Source organism: Budorcas taxicolor, chromosome 8 (assembly GCF_023091745.1).
Source record: "Budorcas taxicolor isolate Tak-1 chromosome 8, Takin1.1, whole genome shotgun sequence".
Lineage (NCBI taxonomy): Eukaryota > Metazoa > Chordata > Mammalia > Artiodactyla > Bovidae > Budorcas > Budorcas taxicolor.
In genome coordinates this window covers 47,257,152-47,269,917 of record NC_068917.1, presented here as the reverse complement: position 1 = coordinate 47,269,917, position 12,766 = coordinate 47,257,152, and the positions used below count along the sequence as shown (strand labels likewise).

The following is a 12,766-nucleotide window of genomic DNA, read 5'->3' as shown; positions in this document are numbered from 1 at the left end:
TGATAAATATTTGGGGAATTAAAGGAAGGTACATAAATGATGAGAGGATTCATTCATTCATTCACAAATTAGTCCAAGGTCCTTCTTTCTAGTTATAAAATGCTATAGCATAAATATTTCCTATTAATGAAATAGCATTGTATATTAGAATATGGCCTAATTTACAATTAAAATACTTATATATAGTAACATAGCCACATAAGATATATATATATATATATATATATACATATATGTGTGTGTGTATATACAGTAGTTCCCCCTTATCCAAAGGGGATATGTTTCCAGACCCTCAGTGGGTGCCTGAATCTGTGGATAGTATTGAACTATACCTATACTATTTTTCCTAAACATACATACTATGATACAGTTTAATTTATAAATTAGGCAAGCAAGAGATTAATTATGACTAACAATAAAATATAAGAATTATAGCAATGTACTACAATGAGTTATGTGAATGCAGTCTACTTTTTGCACAAATTTAATGGATTTTTCTTATTAATAAGCACCTATCATGTACTGTGGTCATAACTTTAGTAGTTTAAAGTGTGGCAGCAAAACTAGTATGAATTTCTTTTTCCGTTTTCACAATTTTATGGATAGAATATTCATTCTTACCACAGATCTTAACAACCTCAACACATGATTTTTTTTCTTTCCTTATTAAGAACTTTCACCTTTTGACTTAAAAGAAGCACTTTGCAGCTTCTCTTTGGCATAGCCAAATTCCAGATAGCTATTCTTACACTTTGTGACTGTTAGTAAGTAAAAAGCGAAGCTTGAACACAGGCACTGTGATACTGCATATGATAACTAAGAGAGTTGCTAAGTGACTACTGGCAAATACACTGAACAAAGGGATGATTCATGGCTGAGGTGGGAAGGAGCAGGGCAGTGGGAGATTTCATCATGATACTTAGAACAGTGTGCATTTTAAACCTTATGCTTATTTCTTGAAATTTTCCTTTTATATTTTCAGACTGTGGTTGACTGAGGGTAACTGAAACCATGCAAAGTGAAGCCGTGATGAGAGGGACTAATATGTACATATTAACAAAGAGTTTCTTAGTTTTATTCTTCTCATATTTGCAGATTTCTTTTGATAACACAAGGAATGAGGTTGAGGAAATTAGAAGTTCCAAATTCTAATATTTGCACTATGGCTAGATTTAAATGCTAGCACACAAGTCTTTCTGTATCTATCCTCAATTACAAGATGACTTGCTAGCAATAATCCATGTACTAGTTTGATTTCTCAACTCAAGAAATAAGTACAAAACAGAGCTGGAATATATTCATAAAAAGGTATAACGAAAAAATTCAAGAGCGTAAAAAAGGCTCTAACTTCCTCCTGAAAGGCACATGAACTTAGCCAGTCCTATTCAAATTCAATTTAACAAATATTTATTAAATGTCCACTCTCTGTTCAATATTGGATCAACTTTTCATTCATTTATTCGACAAGAATTCTTTGAACATTTACATTGCACCGGGCATTACTGCAGATAATAGAGATACAGAAAGGAATACAATAAAAATCCCTGCCCTCATGGAAATTATGTTCTAGAAGCATGGGAGATAATAAAGTTGCAAATAAATAAAATATGCAGTATGTCAGATAGTAACAAGTGCTATGGAGAAAAATGGAAGTTGGAAAAAGAGCTAGGGAAAAGGCATTGCAATGTTAAGTAGATGGTCACAGAAGGTGATATTTGAGTGAAAGTTAATGGAGGTCTTGAATGGCTTGGATGATATGGAATGAAATGTACAAATGTCACCCTTTTCTGTATAGACCTGTGGACTTTGCATCCCACTACGCTGTGGAATGACCTGGTAATGACCTGGTATTTACTGGTAATGATGTATTCAACTAAACAAAGGGTGCTGTCAGATTGAATGAGATACTCCTTTAGGCAGAGGTGGACATTGACAACTTAACTCAAACTTTAAAGAATCCAGAGAGACTGCATGTGATGTCTGGTGAAGATAGCAAGAAGAATGACATAAGTAAAGGGGGTCCCAGGCAGTAAGAACACTGATTTCTGTAGTTGAAGGTCTTCCTTGCTTCAACAGAGGTAACAGATAGTAGCTCGACTGTAAAGAATCTTCCTGCCAAGTGGGAGAGTTGGGTTTGATCTCTGGGTTGGGAAGATCCCCTGGAGAAGGAAATGGCAACTTACTTCAGTATTCTTGCCTAGGAAGTCCCATGGAAGAGGAGCCTGGCAGGCTAGTCCATGGGCTCACAAAAGAGTTGAACACAATTTAGCGAACAAACACCAGAGGCAAGGGATAGCATTAGTTACACAAAGTGGAGAAACCACTATAAGTCAGTTGAAGAAGGTCACACTTGTTCATAGAGGCTATCGGAAGCCACCAAAGTTAATTGAGAAAGGAAGAAATATGATGAAACAAGTATTTTAATAAAATTAATATAGCAGTAGAGTCAGTTGGAATGGAATAAGGAGAAGATAGAGGCAAGGAACCACTTACAATCTTATTTTTGTCATCCAGATGTTATAAGGGTGGGTCAGAATGGAAGCAGTGAGAACAATAAAGCAGTGAAGTTTATACAGAGTAAATGACAGGCTTTGTTAGCCGATTAGATCTGAAGGGTAAAGAAGAGTAAGTTAGAGCTGACACATTATAAAGAGGTGAGGAGATGGGGTCATTCTATGACCAAGAACTCTATGATCCAAACAGGGTGTGACTTGCTCAGGATCACATAGTTAGTGAAAACCTGAAGCCGGAACCCAGAATCCATGCTTTATCCTCCATTAAATGACGCCAAGGCATTTAAATGGCAAGTGGAAAATAGTGCCTCCGACAGAAATGAGTGATTATGGAGGGATAGAAAATTTGTACAATTGAGCAGAGAAGATGGAGAGTTTCTGTTTTGTATCTATGGAGTTTGGAGATATTTGAGTGGAAAAATCTGGGAGACAGGCAACCCTTTAGGGCTGGAAATGCCCTGTAATAGTCTGCGATCTTGCTCCAGTCACTCAACCTCTCTTAGCCTTGGTTTCTCCATTCACAAAGTGAGAAAATGTTATTAATTAAGGGTTGTTATCTGTTAATTAATATTTGTAAAAAGTTTGAAATAGGCCCTGGTACAAGATAAGTGTTATTTAATTATTTGTTGTAAGAAATAAGTAAGATGCAATGTAAAGAAAGACATTGGCTTTCTGGAGAGGTAAGAAGAAGATATGGGGAAAACTACAGGAGAATTTGAGATCATTGATATAAAGTCTGTCATAGAAGGGAGGAATTTTATAAAGGTGAGAAACAAAACCAAATGATGCAAAGATGCAGAGAAAGAGGAAGGTCAAGAGAGGCCATACAGTATGGAAAGAAGGAGGCCTTCCGGAGTAGGTTGGTTTTCAACAGAGTAGCAAGTAGGAGAGAGGCTCTAGAGGGAAGTCGGAAAGAGTGAGAAATGGAAGCAAGGTACTACAGTATTTTTCAAATTTGCCATCAATTTGTGACTGTACCCAAGAGGAGATAAAATTTAAAAATAGGCATTTGCTAATTTAGTGGATGACACATTCATGGTGAAATACTAGAAGGCTATTAAATTTGGAGTCATTTCTAACCAGGGAGTTAATAAGTTGGAGGATCATCATGCTGACCTTACTTTCACAATTATGTACCAAACGCCAAGGTCAATGAGTTGAATGTAGCATGAGCTGACATAAGATGGGAGATTTTAAGATTTCTTCCTCTCCACACACAAAAGGTTTCCTTAACTGCAAGTTCTGAAAATCTGAGATATTTCTATTATACTTTATCTTTATGTGCACATCAATATATTCTGCTCTATGTCACAAACACGCAGAAACAGAGAAGCCCATCCAAAAGGCTGATTTAGTACACAGTGGACTGAAGATTCCAGAGTAAAACAATTTTATACAAATAATTTATTTGTTCCTAGTCTGAAGAGGTACTTGAATTGTTCTCTTAGTATTTTTCTACGTAAATCTTTGCTTATAAATTCCAGTGTGGTAAACATACCTGGGAGAATTTTGAAAGTCAGAAACTCCACATTTCAAAAACCTTCTTTCCCTTTGGATATCACTTCATAGTCTATGTAATGTTAGATTTATTATCTTTGTCTTATACAGTTCTTATAGGCATTGATGTCTGAAGGCGATAGGAGAGTGATATAACAGCTCTGAAGAATTATTATACTACCTGAGAAGCTGAAACCAAAGAAAGATGGTAGGCAAGATATTGGGGAAGGCAATGGCACCCCACTCCAGTACTCTTGCCTGGAAAATCCCATGGATGGAGGAGCCTGGTGGGCTGCCGTCTACGGGGTCGCACAGAGTCGGACACAACTGAAGCGACTTAGCAGCAGCAGCAGCAGGCAAGATATAGAATTCAGTTCCCAGGCATTTTAATATTAGGTGGCAAACTAGGGACTATTGGACCAGCACTATCAAATAGGGATATAATGTGAGCTACATGTGCAATTTAAACTTTTCTTTAATGAGAGCCACATTCTAAAGAGGGAAAAACAAATGAAATTTTATAATATTTACCTAATAATATATGCTAAGTATCATTTTACCATGTGATCCATGTAAAAATCCGTGACAGGACGGTCTGCATCATTTTTTCTGCACTGTCTTCAAAATTCGCTGTGTATTTTACACACTCAGCACATCCCAATTCAGAATAACCGCAGTTGCAAATGGTCCATAGCCACATATGGCTAGTGACTGCCACACTGGACAGTAGTGCAGTTCTGAACCAAACATAGCTCACTTTTGGATTTTTTTAAGCGTCAGCTGGCAAACAGAGGCATTATATAGGGAGTGCTCTAGTAGAGTAAACCTTAGGGCAAGTCGGTAAGCATGGACTTTTCCACTCCAGTAAGCACTGGGACTTTCTGACTTCTTTCTTGAGTTTGGGGTTGAACTTCTTAGTACACTTCTCAGTATGCAGCAGAAATAAACAGGGCTGCAGCATACTCTTGAACCACAGGAAAGCGCTGTGCACCGTTCCCCCAGAGAAAAGCAATTACCTCCAGTTTTTTAAAAAATTGTTTATTCCTTGCATGGATTATAACATTTATTTAAGTCACCCCAATAAGGATGACGGATATATAGTTTGCAAAAGTTGGTATATATCTCGAAGTTTCTACCAACTTTTTTTTCTTTTAAGTTGCTTTCCCCCGGGCATGGTGTAGATACTTAATAAGGGCTAGCGCAAAGAATTCCAGGGTTGGTTTCCCGACCTCGCCAATTTTGCGGGGCGGAAGGCGCGGGTTCCCAGCTCTTGCCCACAGGCCCTGGCAGCCTCACAGCTTCGGGCAGATGGAGTTTCCGGCCTCGCTCAGTGGTCACCGGGTCATCCGCCTGCGCTCCTTTCTGCCTGAGGTCTGGGCCCCGGGGAAGAGCGCGCCGGTGGTGCAAGCATCCGGAGGGCAGTTCCGCGGTGGGCCCACACCCTCCTCGCGCGCCGCTCCCTGCGAGCCAGGCCGGGTGCCGTGTGGCCCGGCTGGCCGCCGCAGCTCTGAGGTTGGGCCCTCCCCCGGGGTGATTTCAGCGTTGAAGGTGGAAATACGGAAGTTTCCAGCCACGACTGACAGATGAGGCTCGCGTCCAGCGCGGCATGCGCTGCAGCGGCTCTGCGGAGCGCGGGGGCCCCGCTGTGCGCACCCTGCGACCCTAGAGGCCTACGAGCCGCCGGCGCGCCATGGCCACGCTACCGAGCGCAGAGCGCCGCGCCTTCGCGCTCAAGATCAACAGGTGAGACGCGCCCCGCAGCGGACTCGCTGCCGCACAGCCGCGGGCGATGGAGCGTGGCGCCCCGGCTGCTCCGAGATGTGGGGGTGGGGTTGAGGACGACGCCCGCAGGGTCCCTGCGAGTCAGCTGGCGGCGCCCCCGAGACCCGGTGGGGCCCGGAGCCCCCAGGCGGCTGTAGTGGGGCCACTGCTGAGCGCAGTGGCCCGAAAGCTGAGCGCAGTCCTCCTGGTAGTCCTCGGTCACCAGCGTCTCTTCCCGGAGCCACCTCCCCAACCCCGCCTCGCCCGTGCCGCCCTCGGGGTTGACAGGTGGCCGGTCCGGGTAGTGCGAAGGGCGCGGGGTTAGCAGTGCAGGGCCAGCCGCCGAGTTTCTCGTGAACTGCTCCTCCTTTTGAGGCTGCCCTGAGAAGGGGCGAGAGAAATGAGTAAAATGAGGCGAGTTTTGCTCAGGCAGCTGCTTCAAGACTTGGGTTATTCTGAGGAGGGCTCTTTCCCCTCGTTTTATTTTTCCAGAAAAGAAGTTTGGCTCCTACCGACATCGCTATTTTTATTCTCTGGTCCAAAGGAGCCATGAAGTGGAAAAAGTGATTTTTAAAAAATTCTCCATTTAAGTAAACAAGAAAGGAATGGCCTGTGGCTGACATTTTTACATTTCTAGCGCTCCAGTAAAGAAGTAAGGACAGATCTAACCCACCATCCAATTCATAATAAAAATTGCACAAACTAAATGTAAGCATATTTACTGCTCAAAGTTCTCACCAGAGGTGCTTTAACTGCAGTTTTTTTCGCCTCCACTGAAAACTGCTGACAAGTGTTTGAAGACATTTTTGTCGTGCCCTGAGAAATCTAGACCGTCTGGTTAAAAGATAATATGAAATTCATCCTGAAGGGTCAGCTTATTATTTTATAGCCCTCACGGGGCTAGGATTAGTTAGTCTTTGAGCCGAGCCTGTGAAAGGCTGGTTCCACAGTCCATATTTGTGCTGCTCGACTTTGAAGAGGTTTGAATGACCAGGAATTAGAAGCCCAGAATAATAAGGCGGTAAGGACGTACGGAGGGCATGTTGAGCTTTATTAGGCATTTTATTTCCACCTGTTGGGTAGCTGTGAGCAAACCATTTGTTTTACCTTACTATTTCTTCATCTTTAAGCTAGTTAATTAGTATTGTGTACTGTGTATTAATGCTGTATTAACGGTAGTCAGAGGTCACAAAGTATATTTCCTTGTGGCCAGTTTTTTTCCATTAGGTTTCATGCCTGTTGCCATGCAGGAGGGGCAATTCGTTTAGGGGCTGAGGGGGATCAAACTGAAGTTCCTGACGGATGTACCACTTGCTATAGCTGCTGCTGTTCTGTCCCTGTGAATTTTAGGTCAGGTGGTGTAACTCTGACAGAAAGATTTCTGTCAGAGGGGTGCGGTTAATCTAAGGAGAGCTGTAGGACCTGTGCTAATCACTACAAAGGAAAGTGAAGTGCTCAGTCGTGTCCGACTCTTTGCAACCCCATGGACTGTAGCCTGCCACGCTTCTCCGTCCATGGGATTTTCCAGGCAGGACTACTGGAGTGGGTTGCCATTTCCTTCTCCAGGGGATCTTCCCGACCCAGGGATCGAACCTGGGTCTCCCACATTGTAGGCAAACGCTTTACCGTCTGAGCACAGGCAGTCTCTAAAGCAGCAGAGGGATTGGTGTAGTCTGAGGGTTACAAGTAAAGGTCCTGGCTGGAATCAGATCTGCTTGCCGATTGGCTCTGTTTCAGACTGGACATGCGATTAATATTTAACGCCTCTACACTTTGAGTTTTTGTCTGTGGAATGGGGACACTCCTAGTACCTCCCTTGTGTGATTGTTGAGAGGATTAAGTGAAATAATATATACAAAGTTCTTGTCGTGCCTGGCTCAGAATCAATGTTAAATGAATGTTTGCTGTCCTCATCCACATTACTATCAGTTTTATCATTGTCAGCATCATCTGCATTGCCACCATCTTTAAGATCTTAAGAAAGAAAGTTAGGAAGAAGAGCTGAAGCTGGAGAACTTCCTGTGCAGAGATCCCTTTGGGCTAGGTGTGATGATCCCAGTGGCAGGTTGGAGTTGCCTTGGGGTGGATGTTCTCTCAAATGGCTCTCATCTCTGTGCTGAGAATGTCAGACACGCCTTCTGAAACAGAATGTGTGATGGATCTGAGCAAGAAGAGCCCCACTCAAGTTAAATAAAATATCAAAGGCTCCCTAATACTCAGGCAAGAATAAGGATTGGATATTCCTGTTTAGGGGGGTTCAGTTTTCCCTTTGGAAGCATTTTGTATATTGGGTAGAGAGTTGGCTAAAGAGCTTGGCAGAAATTAATGTTCGATGCAGTGGATTAATACAGACATACGTAGTATTATTAACATAATATTAAAATGTACCACTTATTGTTCATTTACTATGTCCCATACACTGTGTTACGTGCTTAATGGATTGTATCATTATTTTATTATATATTATATTATATCATTATTATATCATTAGATTCTTACAAAAACCCTATGAGACTCACCTGAAGTCTCGTATAAAATAGGAAGGTGAAGCTTGGCGATGTCGTTGTACAAGGCCATGCGGACAGCAGAGGCAGAACCAGCATTACAAAGTGCTCCAAAGTATTCTTAACTGGTCAAGTGCCATTTTGAAATTCCTAAGAATTCCCTTAAAAGCAAACAAGGAATTGATTTTTAAAAAGACATCAATTCAGTAGCTGCATTGCAAATTGTTCTGATCAGTGTTTAATATGTAAATAAACTAACAATGTGATGTTCTGCAATTTTGAAGTTGAAAAAGAAAATATTTTCTCTTGCATGCCTATGTACTATTTTTTAAAATAGATCAACTTACAAAAGTAAGGCAGTGTTGAAATATGGTCATCAGTACATTCAGCATGGGTTCGTATTTTATCACCTCTCTACCCCGAATGATACAAACTGCCATTAAAAAATGTTTGTGGGGGTAACATCGATGTTTCCTATCAAGGAAATATTCAAATCTGAGCTCGTTCTGCCTACACCAGCCTCAAAAAAGAGTGAGCACACTATCTCACAGTAGGAAAGGAATGATCCCCACTGTTTCCAAATTCCGTAACTTCCTGCAAGCAGCATTGCTCAGTGTAGGGACAGGGCCAAAGCAAAGGAGGAACCTGGGAATGTCCGCTAGTGCCTGTTCCTCCGTGATTGCCCTGGCTATTTCTTTCACTTTTTTTTCAAAATTAATTAATTAATATTTATTTTCCTCTGTGCTGGGTCTTCATTGCTGCACAGACTTTTCTCTAGTTGTGGCAGCGAGCAGGGGCTACTCCTCGGCTGTGGTGCTCCAGCTTCTCATTGTGATGGCTTCTCTTGTTGTGTTGGAGCACGGGGCTTCAGGGCACATTGGCTTCAATAGCTGGGGCACGTAGGTTCAGTAGTTGTGGCTCTCAGGCTCTAGACCACGGGCTCAATAATTGTGGCGCATGGGCTTAGTTGCTCCGTGGCATATGGAATCTTCCTGGAACAGGGATCGAACTCCTGTCTCCTGCATTAGCAGGAGGATTCTTTACCACTGAGCCACCAGGGAAGCCCTCTCTCATATTCTTATGAAGCCTAAATTTCCATGTGTTAGAAATCATCGTAGGCCATTTTTTGTTTCCTTTTGAGCACCAAGTATAATTGTATGATGTGGTTGTGTGACTTACAACAGTCGAACGTTTCTCTAGAACCCACAGTTAAGGGAGATACAAGAGAAAAGATCCACCACTGAATTTTTCTGAGCTTAGATTCAGTTTCTTATAAGTGTGAGATATTTGCCTTCATTGCAGTTTAATTGTCACTGTCTTCCTGTGCACAAAGGAAAGACTAGATCTGAATTAGGTAATTCATAATAATGTTTGCATTGGGGATTTCGGGCACTTCTGCATTCAGTATCATGATACAGTCCTTGTATGAGTGCCAAGTCTCATCAACTACCCTTTTTTTCTTACTAGCATTTAGGGCTTTTATGTATTATAAAAATTATTGTTACTCTTCTGAAAATTCATTAAACAAAATCTTAGATTCTTTCAAACACAGAATAGATACAGAACTAGATCAAATATTAAAGTAAAGGACCTTGGGTAAAGAGAAAAGAAGTGCAGAATGCAGAAAAAATATTAATGATCCTTTGGACATTCAGTTGAAAAGGATAAATAATAATGGCTTATGCTTATATAATGGTTACTGTATGGTAGTCTCTACATGTCATAACTCATTCACCCCTGTGAGGTAAGAACAATTACTGTCTCCATTTTAGAAATGAAGAAATTAGGTACAAAGGAGTAATGAAAACTGTTCAAAGTCACAAACAGCTAAGGGCAGAGCTAGGATTCAGATGCAGGCAGCTTTGCTGCAGAATCCTCTCCCTTAACCCCGTCTACCATGCTGTCATCTCAATTTTATTTTAAAATGATAATAAAATTAGTAATATTATTGACTACTTTCTATGTGCCTATTATCATCTGGACTTTGTATAAATTTATTTCATGATTATAGAAAAGGAACAAAATATAATGTATGATAAGAATCATTACAGAGTGATTTTATGGAAGATAAAACCAAGCATCCAAAAAGACATATTGCTTTCAAGAACAATCCTAATAAAAGATAATTCTAACAATCCTAAAAAAAAGATACAAATGAATTTATGTATGAAACAGACCCACAGACATGGAAAACAAATTTATGATTATCAAAAGGGAAAGGGAGGATGGCTAAATTAGGAGGTTGGGATTAACACATATACACTACTATATATAAAATAGATAACCAACAAGGACCTACCGTATAGCGCAAGGAACTATACTCAATATTTTGTAATAACCTACAATGGAAAAGAATCTGAAAAGGAATATATATATGTGTGTGTGTGTGTATATATATATATATATATATGTATGTATGTATATAACTGAATCACTGTGCTATATACCTGAAACTAATATGATATTGTAAATCAACTATACTTACATGAAAAAAGAACAATCTCAATAACTTTTGGCATAAAGACCAGAACAAGAAGAAGATACTGCATTGTTCCTGAGAAGTGTTTGCTGATTTTGTCCGTAAAGATGCAAGTATTAAAATACATGTATTCAAATGTCTAAATGCATGTTTGCAGTGGAATAGTGCTATTCTTTTACTAGTGATGGCATAGCAGGGTGTGGATGCTTTCAGGAATTACTGCGTTTGTCTGATGTGTTCTAGACCAAAGACCATGAGAAGAGGCTTCAGGCAATTATACTTAGAATTTTGGTCTTTCACATTCAGAATCATTGTTTGGTTTCTTTTTTCAAAGCCACATGTGAACTTTAGGAATCTAGTACAATTGAAAGAACCTTCTGCTAGGGTGAACTTTTCAAATTAGAATTTTTTGAGCTCTGACAATTCACATATATGTATAGAGCCAATGATTACTTCAGCATGGAAAAGAAAATATAATTACATTCTGTGGTTACCTAGGAAGAGAGGGAGAGCTCAGAGAACTAGGTCTCCCATTTCTACTTTCCACACAGAGCTAGTGATAGAATGAGGTGATGTTAAAAACACCTCAACCTTCCCTCCTCCTAACAGGCAGGGATGTAACAATACCCAGAGTTCTTGCTGGAGAATGCTAAGATAAAAGCGTGCTTAGTTCTTTTCAATGGTGAATACCAGGTGCTTATTGCTGTTTTGGTCAATAATAAGTAGCTAAAGCAACAGGAATATACTATCCCTGTTCCCATAAATGTCCAGTCTGATTTGTCACCAGTCAGTAACTACAAAGGTTCTCTGCTGCTGCTAAGTCACTTCAGTCGTGTCCGACTGTGTAACCCCATAGATGGCAGCCCACCAGGCTCTCCTGTCCCTGGGATTCTCCAGGCAAGAACACTGGAGTGGTCTGCCCTTTCCTTCTCCAATGCATGAAAGTGAAAAGTGAAAGGGAAGTCGCTCAGTTGTGTCCAACTCTTTGCGACCCCATGGACTACAGCCTTCCAGGCTTCTGTCCATGGGATTTTCCAGGCAAGAGTACTGGAGTGGGGTGCCATCGCCTTCTCCAACAAAGGTTCTCTAGGCTCCAGGAAAATACAAGAGTTTATACACTGTGGTTATGCGTGGTTCCTGTGCTTCTAGAGTTTGCACTATAGTAGTACACTTTGCTGTTTGGGGTACATAGAATAAAAACAGAATGATATCTCTAAAAATATATAGGAAGGCATCTGTATACAGGGTGCAGTGAAATCAAATAAATTGGTAAAGTTGGCCTAGAGTATACGATCATTATATCGTGTCCCACTGTGTTCAGATCAAAGGCAGGATTAGAAAAGCAGAGATGGCAGTGGTAGAACCAGTGGGAGAGCTCAGGGAACCAGGTCTCCTATTTCTACCATCTTTGTTCTGTTCTTTCATCTGTGTTCATCATTAAAAGTAAGAAAGTACAACAAGCAAAAATGTGTTTTAGTTACAGCTTGTTAATATTTGGATGTGTCAATGCATCTTTCCATTTTTACAAAAATAAGATCATACTGCATATCCTGTTTTATGCTGTATTTTTAAATTTAAATATGAACAACTCTCCATGTTCATCCATGGAGGGCTACATTATAATTTACATAGGCTGTGTAAAATTGTGTTGATTAGGTATGCAGTGATTTATTGAATTAATTCTCTATGATTGGGTTTTAAGATGGTTTCCAAGTTTTTACAATAATGTACATAGCTTGATGAATAGCTTTATACGTACATCTTTATGTGTTAGTGCAAATAATTCCTTCAGATTTCTAGAAGTGGGATTCCTTGCTCAAAGGAAAGAAATATTTTTCAGACTTTTGATACACACGACTGAGCTGTTTCCCAGTTCAATTGTACCTCTTTACATTCCTGCCACTGGCCCTACGAGTTCTCATTTCCTCACATTCGCACCCCTGCCTGGTTTTATCATTCCTTTAAATCTTTGTTGGAAATCTTGACCCTTTCTCCTTAATATGTCTTATCTT

The 12,766-nt window shown here is 40.6% G+C and overlaps 1 protein-coding gene across 1 annotated transcript; it reads right to left on the bottom strand.

The window, feature by feature from the left end:
• Nucleotides 1–5,195: 5,195 nt before the first annotated feature.
• On the bottom strand, nucleotides 5,196–8,348 carry LOC128052054 (uncharacterized protein DOCK8-AS1-like). The gene is given in 4 exon segments (XM_052644522.1): nucleotides 5,196–5,501; nucleotides 5,503–6,152; nucleotides 7,644–7,745; nucleotides 8,291–8,348. Coding segments are annotated over 4 exon segments (1,116 nt in total).
• Nucleotides 8,349–12,766: the final 4,418 nt, after the last annotated feature.